We start from the raw sequence: 14,573 nt of genomic DNA, 5'->3' as shown, positions 1-14,573 counted from the left end.
GATGGACCTTTGTGGCATGCTGCCTTTGCGTATGGTGAACCCAGAGTGGTGAACATGCACTTGATGTGGTCCCTGTTGAGTTCAATTAGGCAAATTTCTGGTTTGCCATGGCTTGTTATAGGGGATTTTAATGAGGTGTTGTGGCAATTTTAGCACTTTTCCAAGAGACCCCGGAACGAAGCACAGATGCAAGAATTTCGGGATGTTTTACATAATTACCAGCTGTTTGATTTTGGATTTAAAGGGTTGTCGCATACATATGACAATAAAAGAGAGGGTCGGAACAATGTGAAAGTCCGACTTGACCGAGCAGTTGCGGATGATAACTGGCGGAATTTCTTCACTGATTATCAAGTATCTCATTTGATCTCACCCTGCTCTGATCATTGCCCGATCTTGTTAAAGTTCGATACAGAATCTCAGTCCCAACACAAAACGAAATGTCTTCGTTATGAAATATTTTGGGAAAGAGAAGCAGCACTACAGGAAGTAATAAATTCAGCCTGGGAAGATTCAGGGGGAAAACAGAATCTGGGAGACATAAAGAAAGCTCTTGGCAAAGTAATGAGAGCCCTGCATTCTTGGAGCAAGGCCAAGTGCATAAACGTAGGTCGTGAACTTGACAAGGCAAGAAAGAAGCTTTCAGACTTACTTGTGGCAAATACAGATCATGTTGCTATTCGCCAAGAAACTGATAACATCGATGAACTATTATACAGAAAAGAAATGCTATGGCTCCGACGTTCTCGTGTCAACTGGCTGAAGAAAGGAGATTGCAATACCAATTTTTTTCATAGCCGGGCTGTTTGGAGGGCTAAAAAGAACAAGATATCTAAACTTCGGGACGCCGGGTGCACTGTTCACAGTACGGCAAGCGAGATGGAGCAGATGGCAACTGAGTATTTTCAGTCGATATGTACTGCTAACCTAAGTCTTGACCAATCCAGAGTCACGAGACTCTTATAGACAAAGGTATCGGTAGAAATGAATGCCAATTTATGCAAGGAATTTTTGGAAGAGGAGATAGCAACAGCGATGTTTTAGATTGGCTCACTCAAGGCACCTGGGCCTGACAGGTTTCCGGCAAGGTTCTACCAAAGGAATTGGGGCTGCGTTAAGAGTGACATTGTTGGAGCTGTGAAGGATTTTTTTCATTCAGGGAAAAGGCCGGATGGTGTCAATGATACTAAATAAACATGATATATACATATATATTTGAAGCGGAATATGACATACAATGTATTGGAGGGAACTCTTCTAGCACGTCAAGAGTGAAAATGCCCAACAAGAGTACGTACAGAGGAACACTTCCATAGTTACATCAGAACACGGTTTTGGAATAATTAAGACAACCTAGTATGTTGGAGTGAACTCTGTTCCTGGAACACAACACATTTTGGAGATGCCCAACATAAGTATCAAGCATAGTGGCTTCAAAGCTTGAGTTTTAAAAATCCCTCTCCAAAACCAGCAAAAGAAATATATACATTGCACAACTATCTTCTTTCGATATATACATTTGGAATGCTACTCTCAAAATTAGCTATATTTCTTTTAGCTGCATCAGCAAACATTGTCCTCACATTAACTGGTGCTTCATCCACAATAAAGGCAACACCCAAACATCAGCTCTGCCACCAGGGTGTCCAGTAGAGTGGTTACCTTCTCTGGAAATTAATCATCTTGATGGATATGGCGTAAATTGAAAAGAAGAAAACCGAAAACGCAACGAGGACGGCAACCGTGGCGCCTGTCATCCCCTGTTCAAATCCCAGGTTTTGCTGGAGGAATTCATGCACCGTCCCGTCGAAACCAGGGCCCACTATCCTCGTGTCCACGTCACCTAATTGTGATGTAATGACGCCTCGCAGGGTCCATGCCACTGGGCAGATATAATAAAACCAGATCCACCATCCTGGAATTCTCTGTAAGATGGTCAATAAAAATTAATCAGAATAGATTAAAAAATATTATCTGATTAGCTCCAAAAGGGTATTTTTTAACAATGCATCAACTGAAATTAGATGCTCAGCATGAAAACTGGCGAAAACTATCAGCGTGGGAAAATTAAGGTAATAGAGCAATAAAATTAATAAAACATAAAGATTTGATCAGACATGCATTCCATGATTTTCCAGGAAATAATTAAGTAAAGCCTTTCCTATGTAGATTGTTAACAAATAATTCAACAGAAAAAAAAAGACAAAAGTAGAATGAAATAATGTCTTGTAGTGTCTTACAGATTGTGGGATTAAGAACCCAGAAAGAAGATTCCATAATGAGTAAAACGCTGAGGATACCACAGATGCCATGTGTTGAGTAGGTGTCAAGCCTACTGCCACCATTCCATAAAACGTGAAGTAGGTAAAAGTAAGGAACATGTAAATAAGGTACAAGACCAATTTTCCTGCAATCAAAAGATCGACTTTATCATATTACAAAATGGGAAAAAGACTAAAGTACCATAAAGAAATGCCAATTGCGTTATGTGTAGAAGACTGGAAGCGCATTAGAATCTCTGCAAGACCATATGGATTGGAAACATTTCTGGTGACAAAGAACTTACTTATGTTCCGCTCATAATTGACCATGAAGTAAGTAATGAGACCAAATATTAGTGTCTGAACTGCAATATATGGGATCTCCACAAGACCCTGTAGGAAAGATTTTAAGGGAGGATAACAACCAAGATGGGAACCAGGCCAGTAAAAGGTACGTGGTAAACCTGAGCTGCAGCATATGGGAATGACGAGTACATGTTAGCTGCTCTTTCTCTATAGTAGACTGTCCTCTCAACAGAAACTACAGGTTGTACAGATGAAGCATTATTTACACCAAGAAATAGGCATGCCGCATAAAGAGCACCCATGAGAAGTAATATATCTTCTGTGGATTCTCTGCAAAATAATACTGATGTAAGTGAAATGGTGTATGCCTCTCACCTTCATTCCAACACGTATACATAGAAATCATACATGCATACGAGTGGTTGGGAGAAATAATTTAGGGTCGACAATACAGAGCTCAGTTGTCAGTCGAACACACACTTCTAATGGAGATACTTAACCCATTCAGATGCAACTCAAAATTAAGGCTCTTCTGAAAGAGTTATCTTTTGTTGGATTCACAGTATCCTGAACCAACTTTGACATGGGTATATAGCACACATAGGAAGACTAGGATGGCTTAGGTAGAGATCTTCTTGCGCACAATTAATGTACTTGACAATGTTCCAAATAATGTTATCGAATTCAAATAACAGTTGGTTATTTTATCAAAATTGGTATGATACTTTCAGTGGGTCAAATTGGAATTCATGTCATCAAGGTATTAGTTAGATGGGTCCATTTATATAATTATTGATGATAAATGATGTTAACTAAAAAAAATCAAACAGTGCTTGGGCTCAAGTAAAGAAGAATATAGCTTGGGGAATCAATTCTACAAAATTAGAGTTTTGTGGCTAGGTGGAACAAATTGAAATAATTCTCTAGCTAATAGTGCAACCCTTCCATGAATAAATTATTCAAGTAAAATACATGCTTTGCTATCAGATGATTACTAAGAACAAACATAAATATACATAAGACATACAAGAAAATAATCCCTCTGGTCGCCTTGGACAACATCCGGTGAAAATTTAAATATATGATATTTTGGACATTTAGTCGAACTTTTGAAACATTGGTCATCAACTTTTAAAATATTTTGCTTGAAAACATAAAAAAAGTTGTGTACATTTGTCTTGAAAAGTACTATAATAATCTGATAAACTTATTCTATTAAAAACTTGTGCTCAAAGTAACACCTTGAAGACCATAAAACAAGTCAAACACCATATACTTTTTTACCAGAAGGAGTATTTGAGAAGTTCTGCGTTGAAGATTTACCTCTTCATCCCGACGTTCCAAAATATTGAACCAAATATTATAGCAGCAACTGATGTGAAAAATAACCGCACAACATTATACTCTGGACTTCTCCAGTAAACAAGACTTTGCTTGCGCAGGCACACCATGAATTGAGTAAGGCGATTCTGTGAAAACTCCGATGAGAACTTTAAAGGCTCTGTGCCAGAAGCTGGAATGCTTAGTTCTACAATTAAGTTTTCCACGTTCCTAAAGTATAGAAAATTAGTTTATTAACTGAATTCCAACAATTAGAAGAAAAAACTGGAGGTATTTTATTTAATGCACTAGGAATAACCTGAACTGATATGAGTTCTTGTAAACTGTTGCAAAATCTATGCCAAGCCTTTCTTCAGATGCTTGTGTTGTAACTTCAAGCATCCAGGTTGCTGGGTTGTAGCCTTCAGTGATAGGAACGACCCTAGGAATTCCCTGTGTTGTCAATATTTTATAAAAAGTTAGTTTATGATCATTATAAATTGAGATTAATGATGGTTGACACTGGAGAGCAATATTAAAACCGCTCACGTATTTCAAACACAGAAGTAAACTAGCAATCATTGGTAAGACACCAGTTGTTAAGGATGGTAACTAATTTTTTCGACAACCAAAATTGACCAAAGACTTGCAGCTTTTGACTTTGTAATTTTCAATTTCCAGAAAACAAATCAGTGACATGAATGGATGAACTCCTGAACAAGCCATAATGGCATCTGTTGGTGTTCCCTTTCTTACTAATGTATTGAAGTCATATTTGGTAGGGCCAGAGCTTTTAAATAAACGCCATATGCCACAAAATATAGCTTAAGGTTAACACTTTCTAAAAAGGGTAAAGCTCTTCACATCATGATTGCATGCAAATGAAAATCTAATTAGGCAGGCAGCATTAACACTTTTTGACCAGTGATTTTATCAAATTTGTCAAAAATGATACTCTCTCCATCCCAAAATGATCTTCAATGAAGACACCATGCACACATTGTCCCACAATACATGCATCGATTAAAACACCATGCCAATTACACCCTAGTATGCACACATTCTCCCATGCTGCATTAATTGTATTCCGATGAAATCCGTGTCCATACAGTTATTTGATGATCAATTTGGGAAGGAGGGAGTATGTCATTAAGAACTAAGCTTATTGATATCCCACTAAATATCTGGTAGGGGGAGGAGGGGCAAGGGGAATTAGGGAGCGCAAAATGGAAATACAAGGTGTCAAATATTTGTGAACAAATAATGTTCAAGAGTGTTCAGAAACATAGGGTACCAAAAAAAAAAGGAATATCAGTTGTTTACAGAAACTATTACATCCCACTAACATAGTAGAACAATATAATAACAAAAACACTATTGCGTATAATCTCCCCTTTTATGATATTCTGTGAAAAGAACCTAGTTTTAACAAGGAATAATGCAGCTGTGTAACACTCTCTATGTATTACCTGAAAGTAATTAATCATGTCAACTGAGTTGACACCAAGTGAACCTCCATATATTACTCGACCTCCTCGTTTCATCAGGAGTAGCTGCATCAAATCAAATAGTCAGCACGACCAACGATGGCAATATGCAACTAAAAACAAAACAAAGAATGCAACACTATCCCTGCCACTACCTCATCAAATGCCTCAAAGATATCAATACTTGGCTGGTGTATCGTGCAGACCACAGTTCTACCAGTATCAACAGTGTTTCGAACAGTGCGCATCACAATGGCAGCTGCTCGCGCATCCAAACCAGATGTAGGTTCATCCATAAAAATGATGGAAGGATTTGCAACAAGCTCAACAGCTATAGTAAGACGTTTCCTTTGCTCTGTCGATAAGCCTGTTAAACCCTGTTTTCCAACTAATGCATACCGAATTTGATCGAGCTCTACCAATGCCATAACTTCTTCAACAAATGCCTGCAGGTAAATTAGGATTATGTATCAGCAAAAAGAGCAAACACTCCTAGGATATAAAATTTAAGTGAAAGTTTAGAACAGACATGTCTTGTTTCTCTGCTTATGTCATTTGGAAGCCGCAGGGTTGACGAGAACCAGAGAGACTCTTCAACTGTTACTTGTGGCGAGTGTATGTCATTTTGTTCAACATATCCTGCTATCCTGGCAAATGTTCGCTGTTCTTTTTTATGGCCAGAAATCCTGATATCACCTTCTATGTAGCCACCAGTTTTTCTGCCAGCTAAAACATCCATAAGTGTCGTCTTCCCAGAACCACTTGCACCAACCAATGCTGTCAGGACACGTGGCCTAAATATCCCACTAACTTCAGACAGCAACTGTAGTCTTTTCTCAGGAACACCTTTTGCTTGCATTTCCTGTTTAACGAAATACAGTTTTAGCTGAGGTAACATGTAAGATCAATAAATAAGAGAACTAGATTTTTAAGTGAGTCACCTTTGGCATATTGACATAATAGTTCACATTGTGGAACGTCATGGTGAGTGGCTGAAAAGGTAGTATCATTCCCTTTTTACTTTTGCACTCCGTCTGCCCTTCAAATCCATCATTGTTCTCGAATATTTCTGCAATTTAGTTCCATAGAAGTTGTTACATGTTGAAGTAAAAGTGTATTCAGTGTAAATCAGATGGACAATAAGAATGTCATGCTGTTATAAATACAAATCCATCTGACCATTTTACTAATGCTGAAGAATGTTAGAAGATCAATAAACCATAAATCAGACAGCCAGTCAGCCATCATTCAACTCTTAAGTAAATCTAGGTGACGTGATCCACATATACAATTACAATGTTTAGTAGGGTGAAAGAGCATAAGTAGAATATGCCAGAAAGAACTGGGAAAACCTACTGTGTATATTTTAATATAGAAAAATCAAAGCTGCAGATAGATATGAAAATCACCTCCAATCGTATTTTTGTTGGAGTCAGTATTTATATGCACATCTCTTCCATCCCCAGCATCAGAAGGAACCATTGACTGTGGCTTTCGAAGGGCTTTAAAAGAAAAGTTATTTCAGAAATTAAAACAACTGGCAGCCAAATATTATTTTAGAATTTGATTTTATCATCTCAATACTCACGATTAAGGAACGCCAACGCAAGAGTAAACATAATATTGAAAAATATGGAATAGGCTAATAAAACGCCAACTCCAATCCAGAACCAATGATCGTCTGTTGGGAGACTGTGTGAAATAAGAATATTGGTTCCAACTGTCATGTTCCCTGAAACTGATACCTGAAACCAAAAAATTATGAACAGCAGACAGTTAAAAAGAAAATGAATAACACAACTAAAGTAAAAGGCAGGCAAGTCAGGATGAGTGAATAAAATATGCATATACAATTAAATGGACCTTTGACCATCTGGATGCTGAGAACTCATTAACTGAAACAGCACGCTGTGCGTACATCAATGGTGAAATCCAATACGCCCAGTCCCACCATGGTTTTATGAACCCTATGTTAAACAGCAGGAGTCATGTATCCTCGCCAATAATAATTTGGTAAAACAATTTAATGTAGGTCAGATTAATGAATAATCAAGCAAAAATTGATAATGGTACTAAATATCAACCTTTAGGAACAACGAATCCTCCTAAAAGAAAAATTGCCAATAAGACAGCAGATCCAAAAGTACTAGCGATGGTCATGTCTCGTGCAATAGCTCCCATCATTCGGAAAAGGCCCAATGCCATTTGATGTATAGAGAATAACAGCAACATAAAGCGAAAGAATCTGCAGATGGTATGTTTAATCACAGACATGAACAAATACAAGAGATGTAGCTAGTTAAGCAAATTGATCAAAAGGGTACATGTCCTGGGTATACCTGTCAACCGTTGGTGCAAAGCCTACCGTGTAGTATACTACACATGACCATACGACAGCTTCAATAAAGGAATATGGAATTCTTAGTATCCAATTTGGAAGTGAGAAAGCCCATGCGGGATGAAAGAAATTATCTCTCTGTTTATAGAACACTGGAAGTCGAGAAATAGTCATGGTCATCTCTGTAAAACCATTAAACATCATATGCACAAGCCCAAAAAATAGACATGCCAGATAAAGATTCCCGTTTTGCTCATCAACAGGATGTAATCTTGTCCGGAGAAACAGTGTGGATGTAATGATCCCAACAAAAGCAACCTGAAAAAAAAAAATCACTCTATTGCTCAAAACCCCAAGTGAAGAAAATGATAACATGACTTCACATAATATTTATCAACCAAATCATGACTTGGTAGAAGTGAAATGAAATGATAGCCATTCATGTATAAAATTCTGTATGTTCAAATTACAGGTGACAAGAATATGGCAAAAATAAAACAGCAAGTCCCTTTATAAACTAGATAAAAGTAACGCAACATGTAATATTCTTGAAGTACTTCTGCCTCAATAACTTTTTTATACCAAACATGAATGCAATCTTAAGGGAGCGTTTGAATGCCAACTTAAGCAATAGGAGAAGTACTGAGTGCTGAATACTAGAACAATATGACATGAAATTCTACAAACAAAGCATAAATTCTGTTAAGAAAAGGTTACGTGAAAAAATAATGTAAAAAAACATACTAAAGATTTGAAGAACTTTTTTTTACCATCGTTAGTGTCTAAGATTGTGACTTTTCAAGCCTCTAGTATTAACTATTCCCAACCCAAATAAATTTGATGCATGCTGCAATAGTGCTGATTTGATGTATCATGGATGAGCTTGTTGTGGTTGACCTTCACAGACATTGGCCACTATGACAGATTATAACAGGAAAATCTATAAATTTATTTCATGCTTCATAGACTAGTCCATATATTGTAAAAATCAATATGCATGTTCCTCGTAGTTAACAAAATTAACTGTTCTAATAAATTATTAAAAGAAGTAATGAGAGTCATGACGTACTTGGCATGTCCTAAAAGTGTAGAGGAAACGATTACGGCTTATTAAAATAAGCTCTCTGGCAAAGCATGCTCTAACAAGGCTAAATTTTGGTACTGCAAATTTCGACCTGGGAAGAACCAGAGCAGAATCTTTATTACCACACGAACTACTTAGATTAGCCTCCAAATATGTACCATACTGGGATTCTTTGAATACAGCTGCCATTTCTGATGCAGAAACAAAGATGTGTTGTTTGGACTGATCAGACCAATACTGAGCTTGATCTTTCTTTGAAGTCACCTGGAAAAAAAAAGTTACTTGCATGTAAACTTCAGCATGCCCCCAACTTCTATGGAATAAGCAGACTAAAACAATACCTCCTGGAGAAAATCTGCAATTCCCTTCCGAGGTGGCAATGAAAATCCCAATGATTTAAAATAGTCCACGACATGCTTGATAGGACCTTGATAAATGATCTTTCCTTCTGACAACAGAATTAGATCATCAAATAATTCAAATGTCTCAGGTGCGGGCTGAAGAAGTGACATCAGCACAGTAGCTTCCATCTCATGAACAAAGTTCCTCATGCAGTTAACAATTTGAAAGGTTGTTGAGCTGTCAAGACCTGTCGATATTTCATCCATGAGAAGGGTTTTTCTTGGTCCAATAATCATTTCACCTGCAAGATTGCATCACGTTCAGGAGAGATGTACCACGAGTAATGTAGAACAAAGAAAGTAATGGTAGTTGGAACCTGTTGTAACTCGTTTTTTCTGGCCACCAGAGACACCTCTTTCCATGTCACTGCCAACAGGGGTATCAGCACATATATCCAACCCAAGCACTCTCAATACATAGTCTGAGACAAGATTGTGTTTTTCTCTTCGGAATGATGCAGTCTGGCCACACAAAACAAATCACTTTCCAGAACGAAATATGGCATGTAAGAAGTTTAACCACAAAATTAGGTAACGAACCTTCATAAAAGCATCTATCTCAGGACTTGGCCTTATGCCCCTTTCCTTTTCAAGATTGACCAATTCTTTTAGGCACTCTACACATAGACAAAAACAGGTGTAAGTTGGTACCTAAACAAGTTAAAAAGATGAAAACAACTAAAATAGCTTGTGCAAATGCCTAACTATGTTGCTATTACAAGCATTCGAGACATAAATTTCTACAACAATTACTTGTTAACAAACAGTATTTCAGAAGTATAAATTGGCTTCATGTTTTGTGACACTGAAAATCAGCTAAAAGGTTTCCAGGAACAAGACATGGGAAGCACTTCAGAATATGGTCCAGCACAACAAATATTAGTTTTAGACTTAGTAAATGACATGACATTGAAAAGAACAAAAATGCAGATCAGGTATCCCCCCACCCCCTCTTTTTTTTTGAAAGAATAGCAAACCGAGTTGTATGTTATATTACTAGAAAAGTTTAAAAAAACAGAGCTAATATTAAATGAGCTCCCATTCATATTAGTTTCTATAGAGAATTAAATGTGCCTAAATAGAAGGGCATCTGCAAGTATTTTACAGTGCCTGGCTGGCATAAGAGGCATGGATCATCACATAATCTGCAAACTGAACAATCATAAAAACAATGGCCAGAAAAATAGAAATTTCAATTTTCATGGAGGTTATTTTTTCCCCTAAGAAGTGCTTCTTTTATTAAACAGAATACTTGCATTACGAAAATGGCTATTGGGATGCACTCTCTAGACTCTAGAAGCAACTGAGAGCAGGGTCACTTTTTTCTTTGAAACATTTTATCTTACAGGCCAAAGTGGTACAACATTAATTGAGATTTTGATTGTTGTCAAACATAATATATCAGCTACCACAAAACCGAACAACCAAATGCAACAGAATTAAGAAACATATATGGAAGTAAGCACATGGTGTGCATAATCCAAATCAGAAATAAGCGTATGTGCACGCACCAAACATGTTGAAAGGAAAATATCATGTAGAGCAAACAATAATGTTTCATAAGATATTATTAACTTAACCTCTCTTTATATTTTCATGGCATAATTTACTAATTTTGAAGTAATAACAAGGAATTATTTGTAGCATGTAGTATTTTTATTATAAACATGTCATAAAAGGACAATGAACTAGTAAATAAGACCAACCTTGCCAATTTTCACTAGCGCCCTGGCATTTTGCCGCAAAATCTAAAGTTTCTCGTACTGTCAATTCTCCAATGTGGTTATCTGTCTGGCTGATATAAGCAGAAGTTCTCTGTACACAAAATTGATCTAGAGCCATTCCATTGTAGGCCACTTCTCCACTTTTCTGTTGGAAGGTGAATACAAATTGGGGGGGAAAATAAGTCATGAGAAACTATGAATTTCATTCTAGAGGACAGAATTAACTTTAGTCAAGATGGACAAAATAACTGAAATGTACACGTATATGCGTGTGTTGAGGCTGGAGATACTCACTTTTAGCTGAGAATCCAGTTTATCAGCAAGAGCCAACAAAAGAGTTGACTTCCCAGATGCAGGAGGTCCCAACAACAACGTCATTCTTGCACCACACACAAAAACAAAAGTACAGACTCAACAAGTTGTACCAAATAGCATTTCTTAAAAATCAAATAGGTACATGCATATATAAGAATATATCACAATTCCAAGGGAAACAGTGAGATGTCAAGATTAAGCACATTGCCATGCAAACAAACAGTTTCCTTTTTTTTTTTCCAAACTAGTGTAAATGCATCAAGCGTTATGCATGTGCATTCTCTGTATGCTAAGTTTCTCACCTCCCAGGTTTGATAACTCCACTAACGTCGTCCAAAATAACCAGCTTGTGCTTGTCAGGACGTAAAAGATGGCTGCTAATAAGAATTCTCTGCTTACAAGTAAATGATAAAAAGGGTATATCAGCAAGAGTTCAACAAAGTACAATATCACAATGATGAATGGTTAATGAAGTAAAATTAAGCTATTTAAGAATCCACGTTTTAAACTGGCAACTATAGTAAGTGATACTGCACTGGCCAGCCAACCAGCTAATAGAGTAGTCTTTGTCTCTGCTAGCTTTCATCTATTTCGAACAAAGACAGCAAATAATCATAAGTAGCGATGCAGAATGACTATTCCATAGCAAAAACAACTAATGCAAATATGGGAAATCCAGCCTCTGATCTAACAAGAACTGCCCATATCCAAACTACCACAACCGTTTAAATTCTGACTTCCGTGCACCACAAACCATAAACAGATACATATGGGTCATCTGGGCGAAACAAAAGGGTCACACAAAGTCACAAACCAACCAGCCAATTAGTCAAATTAATGTAGTTGCATCTCATAGCCGTAAATACACGTGATCTAATTTAAGTTTCGCATTAAGGGAAGAGGAGTAGACAAGCTCGCGTGAGTTGTGACAACAAACTAATTAATACAAGCTACTACTTCGGTCACTTTTATTCACATGGAGTGTTGTAGCATCGCTCTCGTCTATTTTGCCTATTAAATCCTTTCCCCATTTACCGCGCCATGCACCACATAAACACGTAATAGCAAATCTATAGATCAGATCACTATACCTCCGCAATGTCGTGGACGTAGTTGACAAGAGTGGGCAGTGCTCGCCGGCCGACATGGACATCTGTTGATACGGTCAGGTTCTGGAACCTCACCTCCACCCGCGGCACCTCCAATCCCACCCTGCACAATCCCAGCAAATTGAAAGCCGGCGAAAACAAAGCAGTTAGATCTTAATTAGAGACGCTCACGCTTGTAGCGAAGCGGAGAATCGAAGCCCCCCATTACGTACGCGTCGAAGCGGGCCTTGATGCCGTGGAGGAGGTTGGCGTTGTCGAGTTCGGAGGTGGCGAGCGCGTGGCGGAGCACGCGCTGGAGCCCGGGCCGGTCGAGCTTCCGCACGTCCACCAACTGGCCTTCTCCTCTTCCGCCGCCGTCGCCGCCGCCTAGGCCGTCGGGATCGGGGAGGACGACGGCGTGGCTCCGCCGCTTCGCGGAGGGGAGCCGCTCGAAGGCCGCCCAGAGCAGGTCCGCTTCCTCCGCCACCGCCCTCCTCCTGCTTTCCTCCTCCCCCTCCACATCCACCGCCACGTGGTGGTCGATGCCGCCCGCAGCGAACGCCATTGCCGCCGCCGCGATCTCTGTCGGGGGAAGGCGGAGAGGAGTTCGGGAACGGCCTCACTACTAGTCTGGGGTTTTTGCGGAGGAAGAATAGGGAGCGTCGCGTTGCGGCGAGGGGCATAGATTTATAGGAAGCAGGTGGTGGCTGGCCAGGGGTACAAGTGGCGCACGTTTACTACCGTCTTACACAAGGCCGAGGGATTCGTAGCTTGCCGGGGGTTTAGGATCCGACCGAGCTTTTGGGCTTTCGTTTCGAAGATGGATTCCTTGGGAGCTTCCTGGGCCATGTGAATACTTGGGAGCCCAATTGCACGTAAACTTTCAGCCAAAAAAAGTTCCCTTAAATATAAGTCAAATTTGTATCCTCAACCGCAAAATCGGTATTGACTCCTCCAACTATTTAAACCATACAAACGACTCCCTTAACTGTTTTGAGAGTGGTTTTTAGTTTTTTACTGACATGACGCCCACGTGACAAACCAGTCGTCAAATCTCTTATCTATTATCATACAAATTAAAGATGTTTTTGTCAGTATTTTGGTACGCCATCCGTATTTGAGTCGGTTTTAAGTTCATTTATTTTTGGAAATACAAATTTATGTTTGAGTTGGATTTTAAGCCTGTTTGCTTTTAGAAGTATAAAAGGAGCCGTATAAGAAATATTTTGAAACTACTCGTATGCTAACTTGAGATGAAATACAGACTTCTAAATATAACTCATGATTTTCTGAAAAAATATCCAAGCGAATTCACACCGTGAATTTTACCCTAGCTAAACCATATAATAATAATAATAATAATAATAATAATAATAATAATAATAATAATAATAATAATATTAAAATAGCATTTACCCGTTGCAACGCACGAGTATTTTTTCTAATAAATTAAAAAATAGGTCCCACATGTAAGTGATTACCTATGTTCTTCCTCCACCCCTCCCCTCTCTGGTCTCTCTCCTCTACACACCTCGCCCATGGACAAGAGTTTGGCCAGCCGTTCTGCTTCAGCCTAAAGGATGGCTCCATGACAGAGCTGCTACTCGCCATGAGCTACCTCGCCACGTGCAACAACCACAGGCCACCCTCCTCCAACAGCGGCCGCGGCTTCTCCTTTCTGGCCTCAGTGCCGCCACGCTACGCCACAAGCCCATCACCACTCACGCGACAAGCACCGCCTCCGTCAACTTTTGGCGTCTTCGAGCTCGTGCTCCTTGGGATCGGAGGGTCTGTCAGTGTCAGGATCGTCAGGATCTTCGTTGTCATCGGAACCTTCACCCATAGGCGAGGTGCCTATTTTTTCTTGATAAGGGTGAAAATGGTTGGCATCATGGCATGTGATGGCCACACCAAATCAATTGCCTCTTTGCAGTTTGCCCATCTCATCATTTTTGCTAAAACTTAAAATTAGTTTTGTTCTTCTTGGATATAAGCTAATGCCTCGTGCCTTTGAGACATGAGCTAATGAGCGCAAAGAACGGCAGGCACGGCTCCACGTTGAGGGAGAGGAGGGCAAGTTCGGCCTGAACACAGTGCAGATTCTCTCCGGTATGTCTAAGCTCATGAATTAAGACAACCCTTGGTATGCTCAACTTCCTCCAGCTCCTGCATTTCCACATTGGCTCCCAGATCCTGAACATTATTCTTGCTCGCCGATGGTGTTGGGCATCGGCGAGGCCACGCACTGC

At 39.2% G+C, this 14,573-nt stretch overlaps 1 protein-coding gene across 1 annotated transcript; it reads right to left on the bottom strand.

Moving 5' to 3' along the window:
• Positions 1–1,187: 1,187 nt before the first annotated feature.
• On the bottom strand, positions 1,188–13,267 carry LOC4348271 (ABC transporter G family member 51-like). The gene is made up of 24 exons (XM_015757711.3): positions 12,558–13,267; positions 12,328–12,448; positions 11,539–11,627; positions 11,216–11,300; positions 10,904–11,066; positions 9,738–9,814; positions 9,515–9,659; positions 9,138–9,439; positions 8,782–9,060; positions 7,714–8,030; positions 7,459–7,619; positions 7,238–7,341; positions 6,963–7,119; positions 6,784–6,876; positions 6,316–6,443; positions 5,904–6,236; positions 5,530–5,820; positions 5,357–5,440; positions 4,207–4,340; positions 3,891–4,118; positions 2,726–2,897; positions 2,567–2,654; positions 2,241–2,407; positions 1,188–1,925 (listed from the first exon to the last, which is right to left on the bottom strand). The coding sequence occupies exons 1-24, from the start codon at positions 12,887–12,889 to the stop codon at positions 1,659–1,661; spliced, it is 4,317 nt and encodes a 1,438-aa protein (XP_015613197.1). The 5' UTR covers positions 12,890–13,267; the 3' UTR covers positions 1,188–1,658.
• Between the last annotated feature and the right edge of the window lie 1,306 nt (positions 13,268–14,573).

This window comes from Oryza sativa, chromosome 10 (genome assembly GCF_034140825.1).
Source record: "Oryza sativa Japonica Group chromosome 10, ASM3414082v1".
Taxonomy (NCBI): Eukaryota; Viridiplantae; Streptophyta; class Magnoliopsida; order Poales; family Poaceae; genus Oryza; species Oryza sativa.
The sequence above is the reverse complement of the archived record's forward strand: the minus strand, read 5'-3'. Positions and strand labels throughout refer to the sequence as shown.